The sequence below is a fragment of the Bacillus rossius genome, chromosome 13, assembly GCF_032445375.1.
Source record: "Bacillus rossius redtenbacheri isolate Brsri chromosome 13, Brsri_v3, whole genome shotgun sequence".
In the NCBI taxonomy this organism is placed as follows: domain Eukaryota; kingdom Metazoa; phylum Arthropoda; class Insecta; order Phasmatodea; family Bacillidae; genus Bacillus; species Bacillus rossius.
This window is the reverse complement of record NC_086340.1, coordinates 29,527,622-29,554,016: the sequence shown is the minus strand read 5'-3', so window position 1 is coordinate 29,554,016 and position 26,395 is coordinate 29,527,622. Positions and strand designations below refer to the sequence as shown.

At 38.8% G+C, this 26,395-nt stretch overlaps 1 protein-coding gene across 3 annotated transcripts in view; it reads left to right on the top strand.

Annotated features, from left to right (window-relative positions):
- LOC134538416 (ral GTPase-activating protein subunit beta) overlaps positions 1–26,395 on the top strand; it is a 159,360-nt gene that overhangs the window by 93,026 nt on the left and 39,939 nt on the right. For all 3 annotated transcript variants that reach the window (XM_063379719.1, XM_063379718.1, XM_063379717.1), the window contains 7 exons: positions 4,655–4,881; positions 12,096–12,203; positions 12,718–12,907; positions 14,478–14,691; positions 16,317–16,551; positions 20,464–20,625; positions 25,745–25,880. In XM_063379719.1, the coding sequence (XP_063235789.1) occupies positions 4,655–4,881; positions 12,096–12,203; positions 12,718–12,907; positions 14,478–14,691; positions 16,317–16,551; positions 20,464–20,625; positions 25,745–25,880 (1,272 nt within the window). The remainder of the gene's footprint in view (positions 1–4,654; positions 4,882–12,095; positions 12,204–12,717; positions 12,908–14,477; positions 14,692–16,316; positions 16,552–20,463; positions 20,626–25,744; positions 25,881–26,395) is intronic.

The following is a 26,395-nucleotide window of genomic DNA, read 5'->3' as shown; positions in this document are numbered from 1 at the left end:
ATAGGAAAGAAAAAGTAAATATTTAGTGTAGAGGTCTCTGGAAAATTAGATAAATTATACAAATTGAAAGGTTGGTTAGGTTAAGTCAGGTACAATTTCTATAGGTAAAATTTTGTTGAAATTTTAAAATTTTGAAAGGAAAATATATATCACTAGCTGCCCGACCCGGCTTAGCACAGCTATACTAATATAAAAAAATTAAGCCACATCTCCCATTTACAGTATGGTAAATAAAAAAAATTCAGTGAAAATTTATTACAATGCTGTATAATGTATCGGAGAGAAAATGAATAGCACCAATGGTTTCCCGACTCATGCACACTACATACAACTGATGTACCCGTACTTACGGCAGTCTATTGGCAGATCACTCTTGTGCCGCTCATTATACATGCCCCTCCTTGTGGGTACGCCACTGCCGCGCGATGCCCGTTGCCATAGAGATGCAGAAGGCATGAACAATGCAAAATCCTGTTCTCATGCAAAGTACCCACTGTTGCCTGGTTTTAACCACCCATGGGATCTAATTTTCGGAAAATGTCATCCTGCGTAACATAAGGAACATTACTGTGAAGTTTCAAGTCTGTAAAATATATATACTTGAAAGAAAGGGCAATAAAAAACAAATTAAACACAGAGAGAGGAAAAAAAACAATAGTTTAGGTTTGCGATTTAAAGTGATAAAAAGTATTTAAATACTAATTGAACTCTTATGAGGGTACTGATTGCTTCGTTGTTAATATCACATGGGTGTTTTTTACTTGTATGGGAAAATTAAGAATGATAAGGCATCTAGTGCGTGGCAACAATGTTAATAGGCAATAGGAAATAAACTTCTAGCGCCTGCGGCATTGTCAACACACACTTCATACGTGTACTGCATGTTGTATCTAACCCCCTCCAACGCATTTGATTCTTAATTGTACTTTTAGTAAGGATCCCTAAAAGACAGTCATATGAAAACACGTGAAGGAAAAATACAATAACAGGCAACGAAAATGTTACATGCGTACAGACAACAAAAATTTCATCCAGCCTTCAAAGAGAAAAAAAATAAATATTTATGTGTATTGAATTTGTAACTGTAAAGTTTTGCTTGTTTTTTAACTAAATTGTAGAACACAGTAATTGCTTAGAATGTTCAAAGAGGCAACATTTTTCCCCCCCTCTTAGTGTGACCTCTTTTTTTTTTTGGAGGGGGGGGGGGCACTCAGGGGAAGATAATTGCCTGATCTGTCACTGTGCTAGTAGTGTGTGTGTGGGCCTGTCTCTCCCCCTCATCTTTGTTCACTGTGTATTATCCACCAGAAAAACTTTGTCATAGGTTGATAGGCTTTAGGACTCTTTGCTGTGTGTATGCGACTAGATGTTTTTCAAGAGATCCATAGAGATCTATACACTTTTTCGCCATCATGAACAAAACTAATTAGCTGATAATGTGGGTGTTCGAAATGGTTCCAAATTAATGTGTAAAATTTACGTGGCCAGATGTAGCAAAAAAACTCCACATAAATAACTCTAAAATATTACGAAAATCTTGTGAAAATTTTGTTTTAGCCCGATGAGAAAATCTTTTGTAATCCCGAAATTTTTCCAGTCTTCTAGATTAAGCTTAGCCGTATTCGTAAACAAGTGAATATTCATTTATTAATAGTGTTAGTATTCAAAATTGAATCAAATAAACTATTAATATTGATGTTCTAAAATTTGAATTTTCGAACAGGCTTATAATAATTATTTAATTGTATATTTTTCTTATCACAAAATTGATACAAGTATTACTATTTAAAATACAGGGATATACCTGCAGTGGTTGCGGCAGTACCGGCCAGGGGGCCGGCGGTGCGTGCCTATAAATAGCATTTTTATCTATGTTGTATAATATAAAGACATTCTGTAGTTTATTTAGTTACAGCATTGCAACCGTACGAAGCCGGGGTGGGTCACTAGTAACTATAGTATATATAAATAAATATATGTAATTAATAATAATAATAATAATAATAATAATAATAATAATACTTATGGTAACAGTGCTTGTTTAAAATATGAGGCATGATGAAAAATAAGCATTTTATGAAAATTGTATATTCGTATTTAAAAAAAAATATATTAAGAGATAGCACATAAGGAAAGCTTTCAACTCTTATACTTTTACTACCCAGTACTTATTCAGTATTAAAAACCATCAGTAAATATGGTGAAAATAAAATGGGGTGGTAAGCTTTCAAGATTTGGTATTAAGTTAATAATTTTTAAAATAACTGGTACATATACTCTTAATCGTATTGATGGTCAGGCCACTAATTTCCCCTTTTTTATACTTTCACTTTTTTTATTTAATCTTTAGAAATCAAAGTAAAGGTAATACATAGATAAATTACTTTGAACTAATATTAATTTTTTTTTTTACTGCAGCAAGGAAATTAACAGGTAAGATTTGTCTCACAACAATAACTGTGAAATGAATTTTTAATTAATGCATAGTACTCATTATATGTCACCCTCGTTAATTAAATATGATTTGAGCCTGATAAACACAATCATGTCTTATTATAACTGTGAAAGGTCTTCAGTCCAGCATTATAGGGTTCGGCACATTCTGTGATGTGGCACCAATCAAGCCACCTGCATTAAAATTTTTCCATGTGGATTCTGCCTGTGGAGATAGGCCGCCAGTTCAGCTTACTGCACTGCCATTTAGTTGGCTCAAGAGTGTATCATTACTGTCAGTTTTATTTTTAGTACAGTGTTTACTGTCTTCCAGTGTGTTACATTTCACATTTTATGGGTAAAGTTCCACAAAGATTTTTAGATGTAGAGAGATAAATCATGGACACAATGCAATACAGTAAGTCCTCGGTTTACGTCGGGGTTACGTTCCTGAAAACCGCGACGTAAATAGAAACGACGCAAAATGAGCCATATTTCATGCCACCGGCCGACCACGGCCCAAGGTCGGCCGGAAGCGCTGGCATACAGACGTGACAACGGGCAATTTTATCAGCAAATTACAACCCACAGCGTGGGAAACAAGTCCAACTAGTACTTCTCAGCTTTATAGAATGGTTATTTAACCAGCTGCTTTATTACCTTTATTGATTGAAATATAAAAACAGATATATAGTCGTTTGGAAGACATCTTATGAAGAAAAAATCATAAATTGCAGTGAGCTGATACTGTAGGCCTACTACAAACGCATTTAATCACGATAAAGTTAACAACGGCACGTTTAAAACTCCGGCCAACTCAATGATATCATAGCGACTGAAGTGTAGAGCTGTAGCAAACCGTATGTATTCGTTACTGAGTAACGGGTGCGGCATCTAGTAACGAGTAACGAAACGTTACACACGAATGCATTTCGTTACTCGCATTTTTCGTATGTTTTACGCATGCGCGCGCTTATTCGTTACAAAGAACGATGTTTGTTTATTAAGAAAAGTATAATTTGGAAATTCGTCGTCTAAGTTTTTTACTGTTTATTAAAGGTATTGTGTGTGTAGACAAAGTTTGAGATTGGAACAGAAACAACGTAAGAAAGTATTTTTTACAAATTATAAATATGTATGTTTTTGTTTTTTATTATCGCGTATTTTCACGTTTTTTGTTCTTATCTTAAAAGAGATATTATAATAAAGCTGCTCTAATGAGATTTTATTGTTTCTTGGTTAACAAAAGCTGTTAATTATCAAATACATTTAATTGTTTATATTCGATTTATTATTATTTACGCGACGTCATACTGTACGCGTACGAAATACGACTCGATTCGTTGCTGTTACATAACATAGCATGTTATGCGGTATCAGAAGTAACGAGTAACGATACGAAAGTAACGAGTACTAATTGTTATAGTAACGAATACATACGGGTACACTTTTTTTAGTTACTTTTACACCTCTACTGAAGTGCCAAGGAGTTGGACGAAAAGGGGTAGGAGAAAATGCTGTGTCGTTGCGGGAAGTAGATAACACTTCTACGTGCGAGATACGTGGGTGGCTGAGCGGGCGGGCTGGTAATATTGCATCACCGCGCGGAGAGCAGCGGAGAGCAGGAAGCGTCCCTCATGATGTATGATAAGATAAGGCCGTGAACGTGTAGCTTACGCTACATAGCATAAATTAACTACCGAAGGAAACAAAGAATTATAAACGAATTATATACGGTGTTTTGGTTAAAATAAAGATTTACTGTCATTGTAAACGACGTTATTGTGAATCGGCGACAACTTAAATTGAAACATGAGTACTCAAACATTAGCGACGTTAATCCGAAACGACGTAAATCGGTACGACGTAAATAGAGGACTTACTGTATCAAAGATTTTTTAAGCAGTACTAGCTGTATTTTTTTTTTATTTCTATAGAGCAGATATTAAAACTTGTTTTAGCCTTTTTCACTGTTCAAAAAGTGCACGTTAATAGAAAAAAACCATGAAACAAAACTTGTATAGACAAGGATAATGGTTCTTAAAGATATTGGTAATCGGAGTCTTTTGATAAATCTTGAATGGTTTTTAAATGTCGTTTTAATACCCGGAGCTCTGCACAGCCTTTGGTGACCTCAAAGAAATTCAACTTTGTTGTTTGGAATTTGCTCCATGATCCGAAAATTATAGCCGTGAATTTTTTTTCCCCCGTCGAATGCCAGATGCTTTGGAGTGCAAGCGTGCGGTGAAGTGGCTGTGCGACTACATCGTGTACCAGTGCTGGCGCCCGCCGCCCGCCCACTCCAAGGACCTGCACTCAACCATCGTGGCGGCGTTCCAGTGCGCGGGCGTGTGGCTCGTGGCGCACCCCTACCTGCTGCAGGACAAGGACAGCCTGGCCACCGTGCTGGAGGTGGTGGAGGTGGGCGTGTCGGGCTCCAAGTCTCAGGTGAGGGGTCGCTAGGCTTCTGTACACCCGCCCTCGCAGTAACACTCCAGTTCCAGTGCGCGGGCATGTGGCTCGTCGCACACCCCTACCTGCTGCAGGACAAGGACAGCCTGGCCACCGTGCTGGAGGTGGTGGAGGTGGGCGTGTCGGGCTCCAAGTCTCAGGTGAGGGGTCGCTAGGCTTCTGTACACCCGCCCTCGCAGAAACACTCTAGTTCCAATGCGCGGGCGTGTGGCTCGTCGCACACCCCTACCTGCTGCAGGACAAGGACAGCTTGGCCACCGTGCTGGAGGTGGTGGAGGTGGGCGTGTCGGGCTCAAAGTCTCAGGTGAGGGGTCGCTAGGCTTCTGTACACCCGCCCTCGCAGTAACACTCTAGTTCCAGTGCGCAGGCGTGTGGCTCGTCGCACACCCCTACCTGCTGCAGGACAAGGACAGCTTGGCCACCGTGCTGGAGGTGGTGGAGGTGGGAGTGTCGGGCTCCAAGTCTCAGGTGAGGGCTCGCTAGACTTCTGTACACCCGCCCCTCGCAGTAACACTCTAGTTCCAGTGCGCGGGCGTGTGGCTCGTAGCACACCCCTACCTGCTGCAGGACAAGGACAGCCTGGCCACCGTGCTGGAGGTGGTGGAGGTGGGCGTGTCTGGCTACAAATCTCCTGTGAGGGGTCGCTAGGCTTCTGTACACCCACCCTCGCAGTAACACTTTAGTTCCAGTGCGCGGGCGTGTGGCTCGTCGCACACCCCTACCTTCTGCAGGACAAGGACAGCCTGGCCACCGTGCTGGAGGTGGTGGAGGTGGGCGTGTCGGGCTCCAAGTCTCAGGTGAGGGGTCGCTAGGCTTCTGTACACCCGCCCTCGCAGTAACACTCTAGTTCCAGTGCGCGGGCGTGTGGCTCGTAGTACACCCCTACCTGCTGCAGGACAAGGACAGCCTGGCCACCGTACTGGAGGTGGTGGAGGTGGGCGTGTCGGGCTACAAATCTCAGGTGAGGGGTCGCTAGGCTTCTGTACACCCGCCCTCGCAGTAACACTCTAGTTACAGTGCGCGGGCGTGTGGCTCGTAGTACACCCCTACCTGCTGCAGGACAAGGACAGCCTGGCCACCGTACTGGAGGTTTTGGAGGTGGGCGTGTCTGGCTACAAATCTCAGGTGAGGGGTCGCTAGGCTTCTGTACACCCGCCCCTCGCAGTAACACTCTAGTTCCTGTGCGCGGGCGAGTGGCTCGTAGCACACCCCTACCTGCTGCAGGACAATGACAGGTTGGCCACCGTGCTGGAGGTGGTGGAGGGGGGCTTGTTTGTTACAAATCTCAGGTGAGGGGTCGCTAGGCTTTTGTACACCTGCCCCTCGCAGTAACACTCTAGTTCCAAGGCGCGGGCGTGTGGCTCGTAGCACACCCCTACCTGCTGCAGGACAAGGACAGCCTGGCTACCGTGCTGGAGGTGGTGGAGGTGGGCGTGTCTGGCTACAAATCTCAGGTGAGGGGTCGCTAGGCTGCTGTACACCCGCCCCTCGCAGTAACACTCCAGTTCCAGTGCGCGGGCTTGTGGCTCGTCGCACACCCCTACCTGCTGCAGGACAAGGACAGCTTGGCCACCGTGCTAGAGGTGGTGGAGGTGGGCGTGTCGGGCTCCAAGTCTCTGGTGAGGGGTCGCTAGGCTTCTGTACACCCGCCCTCGCAGTAACACTCTAGTTCCAGTGCGCGGGCGTGTGGCTCGTCGCACACCCCTACCTGCTGCAGGACAAGGACAGCCTGGCCACCGTGCTGGAGGTGGTGGAGGTGGGCGTGTCGGGCTCCAAGTCTCAGGTGAGGGGTCGCTAGGCTTCTGTACACCCGCCCTCGCAGTAACACTCTAGTTCCAGTGCGCGGGCGTGTGGCTCGTCGCACACCCATACCTGCTGCAGGACAAGGACAGCCTGGCCACCGTGCTGGAGGTGGTGGAGGTGGGCGTGTCGGGCTCCAAGTCTCAGGTGAGGGGTCGCTAGGCTTCTGTACACCCGCCCTCGCAGTAACACTCCAGTTCCAGTGCGCGGGCGTGTGGCTCGTCGCACACCCCTACCTGCTGCAGGACAAGGACAGCCTGGCCACCGTGCTGGAGGTGGTGGAGGTGGGCGTGTCGGGCTCCAAGTCTCAGGTGAGGGGTCGCTAGTCTTCTGTACACCCGCCCTCGCAGTAACACTCCAGTTCCAGTGCGCGGGCGTGTGGCTCTTCGCACACCCATACCTGCTGCAGGACAAGGACAGCCTGGCCACCGTGCTGGAGGTGGTGGAGGTGGGCGTGTCGGGCTCCAAGTCTCAGGTGAGGGGTCGCTAGGCTTCTGTACACCCGCCCTCGCAGTAACACTCCAGTTCCAGTGCGCGGGCGTGTGGCTCGTCGCACACCCCTACCTGCTGCAGGACAAGGACAGCCTGGCCACCGTGCTGGAGGTGGTGGAGGTGGGCGTGTCGGGCTCCAAGTCTCAGGTGAGGGGTCGCTAGGCTTCTGTACACCCGCCCTCGCAGTAACACTCCAGTTCCAGTGCGCGGGCGTGTGGCTCTTCGCACACCCATACCTGCTGCAGGACAAGGACAGCCTGGCCACCGTGCTGGAGGTGGTGGAGGTGGGCGTGTCGGGCTCCAAGTCTCAGGTGAGGGGTCGCTAGGCTTCTGTACACCCGCCCTCGCAGTAACACTCCAGTTCCAGTGCGCGGGCGTGTGGCTCGTCGCACACCCCTACCTGCTGCAGGACAAGGACAGCCTGGCCACCGTGCTGGAGGTGGTGGAGGTGGGCTTGTCGGGCTCCAAGTCTCAGGTGAGGGGTCACTAGGCTTCTGTACACCCGCCCTCGCAGTAACACTCCAGTTCCAGTGCGCGGGCGTGTGGCTCGTCGCACACCCATACCTGCTGCAGGACAAGGACAGCCTGGCCACCGTGCTGGAGGTGGTGGAGGTGGGCGTGTCGGGCTCCAAGTCTCAGGCGAGGGGTCGCTATGCTGCTGCGAGTACACCCGCTCCTCGCAGTAACACTCTATGACTCGTTCCAGCTAATCAAGACAGCGCCTATCAAATACATTTTTCCATAAGAGTGTATGTTAATCAAACATAATATTCTTGCAGTGGTTCCATTGTCTAATTTGTTAATAAGTAGGGACAAGATTATATGGTTAATTGTGTTTGAAACCAAAATAACACCATAAAGCATTTCAGTTAGGGATGGGCCGGTCGAATCCTCGAATCCTCGAATCCCACCGAATCTCTAGTATTAAAAGATTCGAAATTTGAGGGAAAAGATTTGGGATTCGAGGAAAAAAATTGATGTAAATGTAGTACTTTAAAAACTTAAATGCTTACAATTTACTTGGCCTGTTTACGTTTTCCTTGGAACACATCCTATTGAGATACAGTATAACCTCGTTAATACGTGATGGTCAGGACCGAGATAATCACGGATTACCGAATTTCACGGACTAGCGATTAAAAGCCCGGAAGGTCTTGTCAAGCTTCTCAGACACCGGCGTGCAGCTGGGTAAAGGCCGTTCAAGGTAAGGGCCGGCCGTCTTCGAATTAGTGTCTCGGCTTAAAAAAATACAGCACTGTCTAGCCATTAGTTCACGGTCATTTACAACAGCCGAAGAGAGAAAGATAAGATCGTGCTGACCTTGCACCCTCCCCCCTCCACCCTCATCACACTTCGTACAGCAGAATGCCAGCCAGACACGTCACTCGCCAGGCGCCTGCCGTGCGTTGGCGGGTGGAAACAAACAAAGGGAGACGGGAAGCAGAAGTCAGGACATCCCCCTCAAGTTTAAAGAGTGACAAATGTGACAGCTGAAAGGGGGGCGACACAAAGGGTCGGTACAAACAGCGTTGCAGAGTTTGGCGGCCCACGCGATGGCTTGTAGTGTTTGCCGGCCGCAGGCCCGCATGACGTTAATTTTAAGCGCTGACAATTTTTACTTCTCTTTTTTTTCTTCTCTTTTAAATCGTCCCGGATTATCCGATTTCCCGAATTAGCGCATCACGGATTAACGAGGTTCTACTGTATTGTACTTTTAATTCGTTATTATATAAAAAAAATTATGAAGCATGTACTGATTTGGGAAACTTACTTTATATTCATGAACATGGATGCATTTGTATTTGTACACATGTATTTTAATCGCAATTCAATTTTAAATATTCTGATATACATTCTATTTATGAATTTTTTTAGGACAAAGTTTGGTTTGTGTAGACTACCAACATTAAAATATGTATTATCTGAGAATTCCATGATGGCCAACCAATGAATTTGTTAGCCAATCATTTTGAGCAACATAAAAAATAACTAATATTAATATAAAAAATTTTAATGGGTAAACTAGAAAAAACACCCCGTCACTTTTAACTTAGGGCATATTAATCACTATGCTTTAGTGAGGCTTAATTTTAAAAGACGCACAACAATATTTCTTATGGCCTAAACCATTGAAGACAAGATCTTTCAGTTTCCATTAAATATTTCAGGAAAGCGTTTACCTTCATTTGGGACTTTAAACATTTGGTAACTACAAAATATTGTTCCGTCGGATGTTGAATTTTGTTTTCCGATTTCCGTGTATACATGAATCACTGTACTCACAGATAATGCCTGAATGCCTTAAATCCACCAAGTCGGATTCTACAGCAATTGATGAAGTGACCAGATTCTTACGTGATCCTACAGTTAACCCAGAAATAAACATTCTCGAATACTGGAAAACTCAGTCTGCGTGTTCACCCAGGCTACATAAACTGTCCAAAAAATATTTGTGTTCACCACCTGCGACAGTGTTCTCTGAACGTTTGTTCAGCACTGCAGAAAACATATGTGACCAAAAACGGAATCGTCTTAATCCAGACCGTGTCAAAATACTTGTTTTTTTAAATAAAAATTTAAAGGGTTAAATAATTCTGCATAATGTTTAATTTTTTCTCTTAACTTATAAATTATTTTATAATTAACCCTTGAGAACTGGATTCGGATTCGAGGGGTGGATTCGAGGTACTGTTTGGGATTCGGATTCGAGATTCGGATTCAATAAAAATGGGATTCGAACCATCACTAATTTCAGTACAACATATACCACCAAAATGCTAGTTTAAACACCATTTAGCTTTGAAACACAACTAAAAACATGTAATCAGTCATCATTTGACAAAACTTTAACTCAAATTTAAAAAAATAATAATATATTTTATCATGGTAAATTCATTGAATATAAATTATCTATCATGAATTTTGTACCAAAATGTAAAAACTAAAGGGATTGTAAAAAAATTAACATTACATTGTATTGTTTGTTTATTAGAAACACATTTAATGAGGTTGGCACATTTTTCAAACACAAAAAAAATTTTCTAATTTTTTTTTATTTTTCTGAGTAGTCCTGTTCCACTAATAGTTATTAGCTTATTACTAATGATTTTGTTGTGTAAGTGTATCATGCATGAGACTATTTTGTGAAATTAGTATTAAGAAATATATTAATTTCATATTATGTTGAAAAATACACTATTTTTATGAATAAAGAAAATGTATAAAAAAATAGCAATGAAATCCCCTGTTTTAAAAATAAAACCGACTAAAATATAACACCATAAAATGTTGTCCCTATTAATAAGTATCAACTTCAAATAAGGTAAAAGCTTCGGAAGGAATTATCAGATAGTGCTCAAAATTGAAATTATGGCAAAAAATTTAATCCTTCAGTATGGCAGGGCGTTCTCGGTTCGATTGTCAGCCTGATTGTTCTAGAAATTTTTTGCAATTGGGGAAATGTGCATAATGCTGTGAGCTGGTGGGTTTTCCCAGGGTGTTCTCTATTTTCTCCCATCCAATTATCCCATTAATGCTTATTCTCATGTCATCACCGCTCACGACTTTAATGGCACCGGCATCAAAAAAAGTTAATCAGTTCATCTTGTGTAACATGTACAGTTGTTACTTTAAAGTTAAGGCTGCCAAGACAAGCAAAAAATTAATTTGTGCAGGGGTATGAAATTTTTTGTGAGCCCTGAAATACCATCAATTAACATAAAACACAAAAATGGTTTTCAATTAACCTTTATTCGTGAACTAGTGATGAACTGAGCTCATATTCATATTCTGCTTATTCATACGTTTTGGTTCTTAATGACAGAAACGTCTGTAATGTACATCAATGAATTTATTGATTCCTGCATAAGCTTAAACAAATTTAGTTTATGAAACTGACCAATAATATGCTTTATTCATATTTTCAAATGATATGGTACTAGTTAAGGAATTAAATTTAATTAATAATTTAAAGTTATCTAATTAAATTCCTGATCAATTTAGCCTTTAAATATTTTTCATATTGACGTAGAAACCAGTGATGCTTTTTTTATTTTAGCTACAGGAGATTTTTTATTAAAAATTAGCTAATTTTATTTACCGCAAAAATGGTTCGATAGTTATGAAGGGATGGTTGGTATGATATGTCAGAAAGTATGCATGTTTACTACATAAGGTTGCTATTGTTGCATCATCATCATCATTATGATAATTATGGGAAATTAGTTGAAGTACCTGGCGTTGTCCAGACAAAACACATCATAATATAAGGAACATCACTTCAGAGTTTCAAGTCCGTAGGACATTCACTTGAAAAATGGGAAATTTTGATTTTAAAGTCCCATTAATTGCAGAACTTCATTGCATCAAGGCTACACATCAGCAAAATAGGGACACCAATCTTCAGCTTCATTTTGTGGGAAGGCAGGTAACCCCTAGGCAAGATGTGACGGACGCACCAAACGATAATTTGTTACAAATTCAAGGCAACGCCACCTATTGACAAAGTTATAAACTAAACTTTTATTTGTGCCTTTAGTTCGCAAACATTTGCAAGCTTCACTAAGCTGATGGGTTTCGCCAAGGAGAAGGTTATGAAGTTGCCAGACCTTACCGTATGACCGTGTTGTGGACATAGAGAAATGACACCAACTCATTGTTTGCATGTCTATGACCTACCTCCTGTAATTTTCTATTGAAAAACTGAATTTACCCCTTTTTCACTCCCTTATGGATGGAATTTCATAATTATATTATAGTGTATGTCAGTCTCCAGCCCATAAACTATATACATTATAAAAAATCATGTTTATTCATTGCTCTGTTGCTGCGTGAAAGCAGCACAAACAGACAAATACACTTTTGCATATATATTGTTAGTAGGAATGTTATGCTCGTAGGGCAAGCCAGGTGAGCCTGTCCGAATGAAGGACGAGAAGGAACTGAAGCCAGCCTCCATGAGGGTGAGAGACGCAGCTGAAGCTCTGTTGACGCTGATTCTGGAGCAGGTGAGGAATTACTCAGGCTGTCTTGAGTATTGAAGCCATTTGAGCATTTGTGCTGTTTTGTGGATGTATTCTACTGATACTCCATATAACTGGCAATGTTTGATAGCCTAATTAGAAATGTGGATTCTGAAACTTTCATATTTCAAAATGAAAATTTAATATTCGCTGTTTTCGAAAGGGAAATTAAGTTATGAATGTTTCGAAAGTTAATTTTAACAGGTAGATTCACATAAAATTGGTGTTCGAAAATAGTAAATGTTTGAATTGGTTTATCTATTGTTAAATAAATAACTGTTTTTGCTACAAAAGTGCATATATAAATGTGTGTGTGTGTGTGTGTGTTTGTGTGTGTGTTAGTGTGTGTTAGTGTGTGTGTATTGTAATATTTGATGTTGAATGATATACGTGTACCTAAGGAAGGGATACGATAGAAATAATGTTTTTGACTGCACCATGGACGGACAGACCGTGGAGTGAAGGTGGGTCGCCAGCTCTAGTGTATTGTGCCGCGCAGGTGGGCTACTTCCCCTCGCCGTGCGGGGCGCAGTCCCTGTCGTCGCTGCTGGACGAGGCGAGCCTGCTGCGGCACTGCAGCTCCTGGCCCGGGGGGAGCGCGGCGCGGGCCGTCGAGCGCTTCCGCTACTTCGTGGTGGAGAACTGCACCGTGCTGGCCCTGCTGGAGGAGCCCCTGGGCAACGACGAAGGTGGAGAACTGTTCATTCAATTATAACGAGAGGGAGCAGTGTATATCAGTGAAATCCCTTGTCGAAAGTTCAGGTCCAAAGCCGAGGTTTAGTATTGGTTCAATTTAATCGGAGTTATTTCATTATATAGTTAAACCTTTTGCTCTGCAAATGTGAGGATTACATAGTCAGCGTAACTGCTCCGGCAGCTAATTCTAGCGGTGGGTGCGGAAACTACTGTGCGTTTTGCGTCACGAAATGGATATTTGAAAACACAAATTTCGTATATTTATCATGCCGAGCATTGTTTTAAAAAAAATTCTACGTTAAATTTTGTGTCTTTTTTTTTGTTCTTTCATTTTCTTATCATTACTATTATTTTAAGTAGGAATGGGACGACAGAATAAGATTCAACGAATCTGTCAAATACTTGGAATTCGAGGATTAGCAGGATTCAAATAAGATTTGTTCATAAATTAAATTATTTTTATCATATGGCATTGAAGTTATGTTGTATAAGAAATCTTATGATTTACATGATCACTACGTACTACCTTAGGAATTTTTTGAAAATGTAGTGTTTGAAAAACAAACCTAATATTTTACATCTGGAAAACTTGCGGTAAAAATACCTATATCTTTTTCTGTAAATAAACCCACGTCCTCAGTGAATCGCACAAGTAATTTCAACATATATTTACTAAGTTAAAATGATGGGTGTATGGCTTTTCCTTGTCCCTGCGTGCACTGTATAGCAAAAAAATACACAGGAAAAGAACACTATTTTTTTACCAGTGTTTTCCTTCCCGTTTATTGTATAGGTATTCTTTTTTACCCATCTCCTTCCCAAAGAGAGAAAAGTCGGCACGCTACTATTTCATGTCAATTTTGTTTGTCATTTCCTTCAATAAAAACAAGCACGCCTTTTCAGCAGTTTTGTCATGGAATGTTGAATTAGAAAGCATGGGAAATCTTGATGCCGAAAACAATGTTTGGACACAGTTGTGTCACAAAAATCTGTTGAGATAGACACGTGGTGATAGTGTATGGTGACAGTTCATGGAAATATAAAACGATGAGAGATGGAAGGAGAACCATTATCACACACACTTGCACACATTCCACTCCCCACCTCCTCTTTCTTACTCTCTGTCTGGTTTATTTTTAGATTTTTTCCTCTTGCTGAGCGCAAACACAGCGTCAGACAGCCACATTACTTACCGGCTGTGGCCAGGTAGTTGCACAACAGGTGGCAGGTGTAACGGCGCAGTTTATGATGCTATACACACACTACTGTGCTATTTTAACTAAACAAGTTATACTTACTCATAAAATATTTATTAAAAACCACCACAGATTTGTTATTTAAGCACATATTCAGCCACACACTGCAATGTTAATTTTTTTTTTCCCGCAAAATGTTAAAACTCTCATAAGGATTGCATTACATGTTGTTAAACAAAAAATTGGCGTAAAATGTGCAACACATATGCTGGTAAATATGATAATGTTATTTTTCTGATGTCTGGTCAGGTGTATGTGACCAGTATTTGATCTCGTTTGAGGTGGTGGTGGTGGTGGTGGTGTGCAGACCCCCAGCCGACGGTGACGGTGCTGATCAGGGGCCCGTCGGGCTGCCACGTGTGGACCATGCAGCTGCGACACCTCCCGCGCCACAAGTCGGGCACCAAGTACCACGCGCCCAACCCGGGCCGTCCGGTGCCCATGGACGACGTGGGCGCCAGGCACGACGCCAGGCCCCGCTACTTCCCCGACGGCATCGACCGCATCCCTCAGTGCAAGGTGTACGTGTAGGGTAGCGGTGGGAGGTCGGGACCACGGCCGTGATGATCCGTCCGGATTAACCAACATCACTGTATTTTTAACTGGAATACCAAACGTGAAAATGTTAATTGTAACCTGCTAGAAAAAAAGGAAACTACCGAAATGGATACTGATGTTAACAATAAACTTCGAACAAAATAAAAACACTGTCAGTGCAGTGATACGACATGGCGGCTAATGACACCAGCCCCGATCCACCTGCAAAAATATGAATGTGAGCGGCTCGATTGGTGCCAGCCTACAGAATGTGTAGAACCATAGAATGCTGGAATCAAAGGCCTTTCACTGTATTGACTGGTATCTTTTTACAGTGTACCTGAAAAAAAAAAATTGGTTTTCTGTAAAGTCGATTTATGAACGATAGTTTAACGTGACGTCATAACAGAACATTGATGAAATGATTGCATACTTTTATGAATAAAATTTAATCATTTTTATTTTAATAATAAAAGAATAATTACTTGAAACTATACTAGTAATCAGATTTTTAAAATGCAAGAATAATTAACCTTTATTGCCGAAATTGTTGTAATAAGCAATGAAAGCCACATTAACTTTTTGTTTAAATATAATTATGATCAAGTTTTCATATAAATAAACTGTAATAAAATATCTAACATAACCTATTATTACTGCATTCGCCAACAGATGCTACTTTTTTTATTAATAAAAGAATAAATACTTGAAATTATACTAGTAATCAGATTTTTAAAATGAAAGAATAATTAACCGTTATTACCTAAATTGTTGTTGTAATAAGCAATCAAAACCACAGATTAAAATTCGTCGAGAATATTTTACATTTTTATGTCTTCCAGTGCTCAAAATGATATGCTATTGTGGCCCCGGGCATGAAATTTTATTTATAATTCATTAATAATAACGCCCATCGTGATAAACAAAGGAAAATATGTATTAACGAGTGCCTGGTTCCCGCGGCAGCTGATAGAGAGCACGATTCGTTCGGTTTGCGTCCTTCACCGTAGATAGCAGCACCGTAGGGGAATAATATTACCCGTATTTCGTTTGTAAGTTTTTATAATACGATTTTATAACAAATACGCATCCCAAATACACCAAACTTATTTATAATGTGTTACAATATTTTTTAAAACATTGTGCAAAAGATCCCGGGTGTAATTTGAATTATTATGTATAAATGTAAAACACCATTGTTCGTTAAAAACGTATTTGAAAATTCAACATTACTTTTAAATAACCGTACCGATTGTGCTGAAAGTCGGTGGACGATCGTTAAATTATATAATATTAATAATTCAAACAACGAAAACATGATTGAAAAGTCAAATCGATTGTTGTTCCAATCAAGTGGAAGAGAGATACGGCGCATGCGTACAATGAGCGTAACGGGACACATCCGTATTGGGACAATGTGCGTTTCGGGACACTTTTTTGTGCGTGCAGCCGGCATTCATCGATTTATTAGACGTCAGGTCAAAAACCTTGATTTTGTTGCTTAATAATTAGGAGCAAGACTTTATGGTTTTACTTTTAGGCCAATTTGGTGGTTGAAAGGTTCCCTGTGATCAGCCCAGTGTGGTGACGGTGTGTCCGTGTGTGGCAGGGACCGCTCCATCCCCAGCCTGGAGTCGCTGCTGGCGGAGGAGGGGCGGGGGGCAGAGCACCAGCGCCTCTCCCAGCTGGTGGAGCGCCAGGCGCGCCTGGAGGAGCGTGCCGACTGCGAGCGCGACGAGGAGGGTCCCGTGCGGGAGTGCTCGCCCCCGCCCGCCTGCCACGAGTTCCAGACCGCCCGCCTCTTCCTGTCCCACTTCGGCTTCCTGTCGCCCGACGCCGCCGCCGTGAGTTGTTGTTCGGCTGGTTTCATTTTTTTTTTAATTGATTCTCTTTATTCATAAGCATAGCATATGATTAAACAAATATCACACTTAAATGTTTCATTATACTTAATTCACCAAAATAGTTTATTGTGACTGATACATAAAACTCTTTTACGATATCATAATTTTTAATAAACTTTTTTTTAACTATTTGGAACTGTATAAATAAATCGACAAGTAATTGTGTTTGAAAAGTATACCAATGTCATAATGTAAAAATGAGGTGTTAAAAGATTAAAAAAAGTAATAAAAAAATTCAGTCTATTTGTACATCAATTTGGTACAACTTTGATTATAAATATGTTACATTCCTAGAGTTTAATAGTATATTAAAAGCATTTTTTTTGAGTTAAGATTTAGATTAAAAATGATTATTTTCTGCTTTCAGTTTCATTTAGGTGCTTTATGGGGTATTGACTTGCTTTTCGGTGTTATATGGTGTATTGACATGCTTTTTATTTCAGTTTTACTGCTATTCACCATATAATTTTGTCCCTAGTAATGCAACATCAATTGAGCCACTCGCCTTCAGTTTTTTGGGTGGATTCGGGCTGTTGACAATGACTGCCAGGTTGCATTACTGCGCTGCCGGCTTGCTCAGAGTTAACATTACTGTTGGTTTTATTTTTTAATACGGTATTCATGTTATCAATTAGAGTACATTTCACGGGTTCATTTCCGTAATAATTTTTTAAGAATTATACAAAATCGGATTCCGTATGATTTAAAATGTTCTCTTTTGGACTTAATTTATAATTGAGAATACATTAGGATGACAAGTTATTTTTGAATAAGTGAAACGTCTTTGGACGCTATGATGTCGAATCTTAATGCAATACTTTTGTGAAAATTTGTTGCTAAATTTTTCTGATGCAAAAAGGAGAAAGAATAGGTACTTGGAGAGCGCTGTTGAGACAGTCCCTGTATTTCCCATGTAGATATAGTACTACCTGTTATGGATTTCATATTTTGTTCAGATATTTGACATGTTCCAAATGGCAGAATCAATTGAAGGAACAGTAACATTCATAGTTTTTCTTTACGGTGTATTTAAACAGTGAGTGATATTTATTGTTAATTAATAAATAATAATTATGAGGAAAGAGTTATCTTTCTATCTTTCTCTCTCTGTGCTGTTTTATCCCAAGAGTCGAGGTTTGAATTGCTAAAAAAAGGTTTTACTTCTGTCACATGTACCGAATTGCTCGTGCTGTTTTTTTGATACACTGTTTTTAACAGATAACAGGTAACAGTAGTAGATAAACTATTTTTTGCTTGTTTTTTTGTATGTGGGTATCACAAAAACTGCTCATAGCCACTTGCGGCCCACTGACTGCTTATTGAACAGCTATGTTCTATTTTATCTCATAAAAATTAAACTTTACAGTTTAACAATGTTTCCCATATACTTTTTCAGAAGTACCTGCATTGGTTGCGAGACACCAAGCAGTTTACTACTCCTTCAACCAATCCACCCAGGTTTGATTCCAGATGGAGTCAAACCTGGATTTTTTTAAGTGGGAAACATAGTGGAGGTTGTCGTAAACGGTAATACCGTTGGGATTTCTCTGAGTACTTCCTTTTGTTTTCCCCCCACTTAAGCAATCCATCCGCACTCCATTGTAATACAATCACAGCTCACCTTCTGTAACAACCCCAGTGTTGACAAGACTTTAAACCCTCATTCGTCTTCTTTTCATTTATTGACTTTAGGCCTGTGGGAATATTCGTAACTTGAAATATCAGAATGATTAATGAATAATTTGTATTTGATTCAATTTCAAATAGCCTACAGTATAACCCTGTTACAATGTTCCTGCTTGTAATTTTTTCCTGCATATATCATCATATTTTCAAAGTCCCGACATTTTCCCCATAGGGTCAATGTATTTACATCGTGTGTGTAAAATATTATGAATTGTGCATTTCCTGCTTATAATTTTTACTTTTTACTCTCAAAATTCAATATATAAAAAAAATTTTAATCTGACTATTCCAACACTTACCCATGTCTGAAATTGAACATAAACCATTTACTTTACATTTAACGCTAAGTTTATGTTTACAATAATACCTTAGATAGGATTGTATGCAAAAACAAAACAGTATTGCTGGCTAATGCGGTGTATGTAAAGGTACCTACATACATTTGCAGTTATGTGTCTGTTAGCATCTTCCTCTTGAAAAACAATATCTTTCCGTTCCTTGCAATTCTAGTGTGTTTTTCAGGTGCATAGTTTACTAGTTCTACAATGTTTTAAGTGGCCAACCGTTCCGCAACAACGCAAAAAAAAAAAAGCAGTTTCTATTACAGATAGAGTTGAATTTATTTCATTTGTAGATAGGAATCCACAAAAAAAAAAAACATACGTTCCAAGTGGCGAAGAAATTGGACATACGCATTTCCACTCTAAATACCACCTTCACGAATCATGAGACAATTTTTATAGAAAGATTGTTGACTTGGTTTAAACAAATTTGAGCATCGAATGGTTTTAACATGAAATTTGTTTACTCAGCCATTGCTATAATTTTAAACACTAACAAGTGCTGATTTTTTTTTATTTCCTTCTTATAATTTTTTTTTTCCCCCTCTTGCCCCCTTGAGCTTTAGAAACATTTTAACAGGATTCTTCTGTACTTACACTTTGAAATAACGAATATTTGACTGTTTTTGAATGTAGTGAAGCTGTTGCATATCACCTTGTGTTATTTACACTTGAGGTTAAGGGTCATTGTTTCTATAGCAGCATGCCGCCCTCCCCCCAATTTCCCCCTCAACTCTGAATCTATTTTAGATTTTCTTCAAATTCCATATCTTAGTTGACCAAACATACTAATGTTTTATTTTACTTCAGTAATGTAAATAATAGGATGCTTTGGAACCACGAATAAAATATACTAAATATTTAAATTCTAAGTGTACTAAAATTTTATTAGAAAATTTAATTTGGCCCTCCCTTGAGCATCATAATGGATCCGCCTTTGAATATGATTGTGAACGTAACCAGTTTCAATATATTAATGGACCAGCTATAAACAGTCAGATCCCGATTTTCTCAAGTCCGAATCTTGAATTTGAATCCTAGAGAGTACCTCAGTCCTTGAATCTGAGTCTAGGTGCCAAGAGTCAAAAATAAAATAATATACAATAAATGAAAAATAAGAACTATGGTGTTTGAAACATTCTCCCTTTTAAGTGGTTGTTTCACAAATTTAGTTTCCAGTATCAATATTTCAATACATATTGTAATTTTATTTATATAATTACATGTTAAAAGTACACTATCTTGGGGAATGGTTATAGTTATAGGACAGGTTTGAAGAAAAAAATTGACATAGTAAACTTCAGAGGTTATCAGTGTTGAATTTTTTTAATTTGTTTTTTTATTTTTTTAATATTTTCCTTTCAATCTTTTTCTTTAAATGTTGTATCCTTCAAATGCAAAGAATTTGATGGTATTTGAGGATTTTATTGGTCCATCCATTCAAGAGAAATTTTATTTTAATGTATGCAGTGTTCAATGTTTAAGGTCAGATGGCTAGCTAATCTGCAATCTGGAAATTGTTTGATAATTTTGAATACAAGTGAAAAATAAGCAGTTTGCAAACACCACAAGAAAAAAATTCCTAAAATTCTAAAACATGCTTTGTTTGTATTAGTGTTTTTTAATTATTACCTATACTGTAAAATATATATTACCAATGCACACAACTGTGTGTAATTTTGCTAAAATATGAATTTTAATCTAGCTTAAAAATATTTTAAAAATTTTTGTATTTGATAATATCTTAATAATTGTATTCATATTTTATTATAACTTAAAACTTACATTTGCACAGGCCTAATTGATAGTGATATTTTATTTTCAGGGTAACGTCTCATCTCCTCTGATTGCGTTGGATTCCAGTATGCCGGGATTTTCTCAGGATTTAGAAGCACTAGACAGCATCAGTCCCAGAACCTGTGACACCGTGCACTTATTTTATGTGCGTGCTGGTCAAAGGACGCCTGAGGAAATTCTTGCTAATGTGGTAAGTGTGCAGTTAAATAGTCTTATGGTATTGTATATTAGCTGATTAAGCTCCTGGTTCTCATAAGGCACATAAGCAGATATTAGAAGTATCTTAAGAATGTATTTAATTATTTATTATTTTTTAAATTTCAAATTTTTTTGAAAATAAAGCACCACATTAGCGGATTTTTAATATTTGATATTTATTATTTAATATCACACTTCTTTCATGGATTTTTTTTCTTTTTCCTTTATAATTTTTAAATTTTAGTTATTTCATGCTACAATTAATGAAAGCTATATCATCATTAAGCAATTGTCTTGTGAGCCTTGGGTGGTTTTTTTTATTGAAGCGAGTTAGGTAGTGAACTTTATTGCTGTAGATGTTTTTTTCCATATGAGGTTCAGTATCTTCATTACAGTATCTTGAATTGTTTAATGCCTTATTTCATCATATGTGATGTACTCTCTTCGCTTGTTTGGGGCTTTGCCCTCAATTTCCCAGTGTGTTTTGACAAACTGGGAGTTTTTGAATCAAAGTCATTGGTCTGTGATATTGCACTCTGTTGGAGGATTCTGCCCAGTAGAAAGGAACGTAGCGTTGGCTATGGCAAACACGTCACTTAAGGAAATTCCCTCGCTGTTGAAGAGGGACAAAACGACAAAAGTTAAAGTCACTGGAAAATTTGAAACAAGCAGTGGAGGAATACTAGTGGTTGATCAGGTGTTTAGTTCTGTCAGTGAGTGGTCGTCGATACTGTCGTAATCATACGGTACTGTTCCGTCGCTGCAAGCAACAATCAAGTGGTCAGTGTAGTTAACGTCCACCTACCTGCTGGAGAACGTCACCTGGATGTGAAATGCTGTGACAGGCTCGGCAGTCTCCAACGCACCAATCAAGAATGTACTAATGAGCCTGAACTACATGTTGCCTCCAGCATGTTCCCAGATGTGTCCATGTAGTCCTCTGTGAGGTAGTCAGCCAATCAAACACCTCCCTCAGTACATAGTTTTTTTTGGATGAATGCATAGTGAAAGTTCAGTATAAAAAATTATGAAGCAAAGATGAAAGAATAGAACAGTATTTAATTGCTGGGATGGAAGTAGGAAAGAAGAGTAGTAGGCTAGGCACAGAGTAGATAAGGACAAGAACTGTGATGACTTACAAGACGGGAAGATGCTAGATTGCAAATAATGGAGATGAAAATCTGTGTGAATGGCAAGCTCCCGAACAAACAACAAATAAACTTAGTAAATTTAAAAGTATATGACTGAGAGATTAACTATGTCAATCCACGTTACCATGAGGGAAACACACAGAGAAGGTATTACTAATAGAATAGAAGAGCAAGAGAGAAAACAGAAGGGTCAGAAGCTGTGAACATAATCCAGCCTCTTTGTATACCCCCTTCTTACATATCCGTTCCAAATCAACAAGCTAGAACATTGAAAATGGATTATGTGATGTTTCCACAATTGCCAAATTGAAAAATACAACCAGCATTTACAGATTTTGAAAGAGCTAAAATAATGGTCGTAAGAATTTTTTGTGTCTTAATCAGTTAAACCTTAAATAGAGCTAGATTTTTGAAGTGAAACTTCTTTACTGAGAATGCTACAATTTTCCAGTGTTCTAAAATTCCATTTGTATGAGGGGATTAGTTAGGTATGTGGTAGGGGAACCAGTGGAGGAGGAGAGTGCGTCAGCGGCGACGCCACTCCAACACATGCACTAACGGTCGAATGAGAATACGGCAAGGAGGAGGGGTTGGTACATAGCGTAGAATGCTATATGCTAGTTGTAACGGCCATACGGGAGACGGTAGGGGAGAGGCAGAAATAACGCACCATTGATGCTACGGAATTCTTGTAACGCTGCTTGTGTTTGTCTACTCCTCAGTTTTCGTGTTGGCTGATTTGACACAACCATTTTTATTTTATTTTATTTGAAGTATCTACATTAGTTTATTCGTTTGGTAAAGAGTTAATGGATATGTGCAATTAACTTTATAAGAATTATTCATTTTTATGGTAATAGCGTGATTCAGAATGTAAAAAAAGACATTTAGACTTAAAAGTTTTGCTTTATAAGTGTAATTTATTTTTGGTATGTGATTCGATAGTCAGAATAGACTTGTGAGATAGACTTTATAAGTGTAATTTATGTTTGATTGGAGTGTTTTTTGTTCTTTCATTTAATTCATCTGGAGTTTGTGATTTAACATCATGCCTAGAAATAATAAAAAGGCAGAAGCAGATAAGAGATATTATCAAAGGCAATGTGGGAATAAACCACCAAAAGAGGCACCCCAAAAAAGGGCCTGTGAACAGATGCGAGAGTACAGGCTGCAGAGAAGAGCAATTTTTCATTTGAATTCATACCCGCATCCGTACTATTCTCAATTATTATCTCTTGTTCAATAAAAAAAATACTAATAATTTATCTCTATCCATACCTAATAAACAAGATGTTTTACTTCTGTCGTGGTTGACTCAACGCACACACATATATATATTTTTTATTTCAAGTTAAATTGTTTACATTTTACTCACATTATTTTATTTTACAAAATTTGACAACACATGCTATCTTGCCAAATTGATTTATTCTAGATGTTCTATAAGCACGGGGAGAAAAAGAATTTTAAAAAACTTTATAAAAATTGTACTAAAACAAAGTTTTTAGCCCTCACTAATTTGTAACAGATGAAGATACGACACAAAAAAACAGACAAAATTTTTAGATCTTTTCAACTTCGATAGGTCTGTCAAATTTTTAAGACTGTAGCTGTCCAATTTAGTGTAGAAAATAATTGTAAATTGTGTGAAAAAATTACAAACTTTGCTTTTGATCTAAAAATCTACCTCTATCTAAGGTATAACCAAATGAAGATAAAAAATCATACGATTAAACTTGTCATTCTTGCCAAATTCAATACTGCTTGTGCAATCCTTTTTATAGATCTTACGATTAATTAAAATATATATCCATTTTTTATTTTTTAGTAGCTTGGGAATCAAAAATTTAAAATTTTCCCATTTAGTTACAGGTTAAAAGCTATAAGATTGCCAAAGTTCATGTGTCTAGCTATTATGTTGGTTAAAATTTATATAAATGAGCAAGTCTGTAATTTGCGAATGGGCATTGCTTTACTTGCAGTTCTATAATGGGAATAATCTGTTACATCCCATGAAACTAGACTCACATAGTAGCTGGATTCAGTTAGTGATGTCTCGATGTTGTTGCATTCCTGTCACGAACGTTCTGCATGTTATGAACCAGATGGTTAGTGTTGAATACTAGGGCTGTTCCGATACCAATTCATATACCCCAATGCCATAAAGATACCACCGTGGATTCGTGACACTCCAATAATTTACAATTACTAGCCACACTATATGAATAAATAAATTACACATAATTTTTTATAAATATGTTTGAGAACATCATTTGTTTCCGAAATATAAATTCAAAGCAAATTTATTGCAATTTATGCATCACTTAATTATTATGTAAATTTCTTCAAAAATGTAGTTACAATAATTTAATAAAGATGAAATATTATTAAAACTATGACAAAAAAGCATAGCTTGTATTAAAAAAAAAGTTAAAATCATGAACATATTTTTCCAATACCTCCGATACCTGTGCCGATACCTTGGTATCAGTCGAGAGCTGAATATCACCTATATCTGATACTGGGATCGGGTATTGGATAGGTCTCTCCAAATACTAGTTTTTTGATGCGAAGCGAACATCAAATTAAATGTTTAAAATATTTGTGAAGTCAAATTGAATTGCGAATATTGTTCTCGGAGAAGCTGTATCACACTTATTTTACAAAATTCAGTATTGAAGTAAAAATTAATTTTTTGATGTTTGTAATGTTTGAACTCATTAAGTGATTAACCAATTATTCCCTATATATAGCATCATTCAATAACAATTATAAAATAACCATGCCAAATATTAATATTGAGCATTTATAAAGGCAAAAAGAGTGCCTTCTTTTTTTTAAAAAAAAAAAAAAAAGTAAACAACTTTATTCAAGCAAAACTTAACACAACACAAAAAAAAAACTATTTATTTTCATAAGCGAATATTAGGCTTTCAATGTTTTAAAGCTTTGCATCACAACCGAAGCTTCAAATAAAACTAATAGTAAATTTCCTGGTGAAGTCAAATTGAATGTTGAAAATAGCTTCAATTGATTCACTTAGTCCAGGAGACTTTTGTGGCTTTTTCATAGGATTTTATGGCTCTACAACTTACTGCACTGCCACAGCACAAAAAAAAAACTGCCAAAAAAAATCAAACGCCACAATCTCAACGCAAGTCCTCAACCTGTGTGCTCGCACCTCTACCATCACCCCGCCCCACCACTGCACTCACCCTTTTCTTGTTTCATCAGTAGAGCTCTACTAGTGGCTACCATATTTTTTTTTTTCCTAAGTAGCCTTTATTTTTAACCCCCCGACGCAAACAGGGGGATGTTACAAGTTTAATGTGTGTAACTGTGTATCGGTCTGGCATTGTATCTCCCAAACAAACGAACCGATTTTGATCTAGTTTTTTTGTTTTGTTTGAAAGGTAACTTATTGAGAGTGTTCTTAGCTATGATTAAACAAAATGTGTTCCACCGTTTGAAGATCAGCTCTTTTCTAGTTGATGAAGGGATGTGAGCAACTTCCACAGAGGTCTGATCAGTTCGAAATTTGGTATCTTGTTACTTCAATGATATTTGCAAGAACATGGTAACTTTGACCTGATGCATATGGTGTGGATGGTGTTGTACAGTACAGACTACAAAAAGAAAACAATGGTAAAATACGATGTTGATAATTCATTTCAATTACTAATTAAATTACTAGTTCAATTGACAATTTCAAAGGTGGGAGTATTTTAATTTTTAAATGTAATTATTTGAAGACTTTATATTGAATTTATGAATAAAATATTTTGATATCTCTTTTTTTATATATATATTCTTAAAATTCTGTGTATGTACAGAGAAAATAAATGTTACGACCCTCTAAAAAATTGTAGAATCTGTGTGCTTGATACTGGCTCATCTCGCTGGAAAGTGTGGCTACCCCTGGCGCAGGCCTAGTCCTAGTGGAATGCTCCGTGCTTGCAGCTGAGCGACCAGACGGTCCACCCGCACTTCCTGGAGTTCCTGCTGTCCCTGGGCTGGCCGGTCAGCGTGTTCCAGCACCCGGGCTGGACGGGCCAGATCGCGACCAGCTGGAAGGTCATTCCCCGTCCTCCTGGCGGTGAGCACCGGGGGTCGGCCCCTTTCCCCATGTCAAGGGAAACCAGGGAACATTCTGGGAAGTTTTAACTGGTCGGGGAACGTCGGAGATTTTACTTGAAATCCTGGAAAAGTCATAAAAATTACCCACTGATGGTAATTAAAGGGAAAGCATTTTTTTAAATTTTTAAAATGGTAATTTTGGTCTTAGTTATAAGCACTATAAAATGGCGTATGCAAGGTTCTGTTTGAACTAGGCCATGTATAGGGATGATGGAAACTGGATTTACTTTTTTTTTTTTTTTCAAAATATTGCAAGATAGATAAATTATTTTTAAAAAATTGTCAGGGAAATTTGTAATTTTTGTCATGGAAAGTCAGGAAAATTTTATTACAGATTTGTGTAGACACACTAAACTTTCGAACAAAATAAAATCATCCGAAGACTGTGGACGTTACTGTAGCCATAACTCTAAGCATGTTCTGTGTACATCACATTTACATCTAAATTATGAGCATTTAAAATTAAAGATAAAA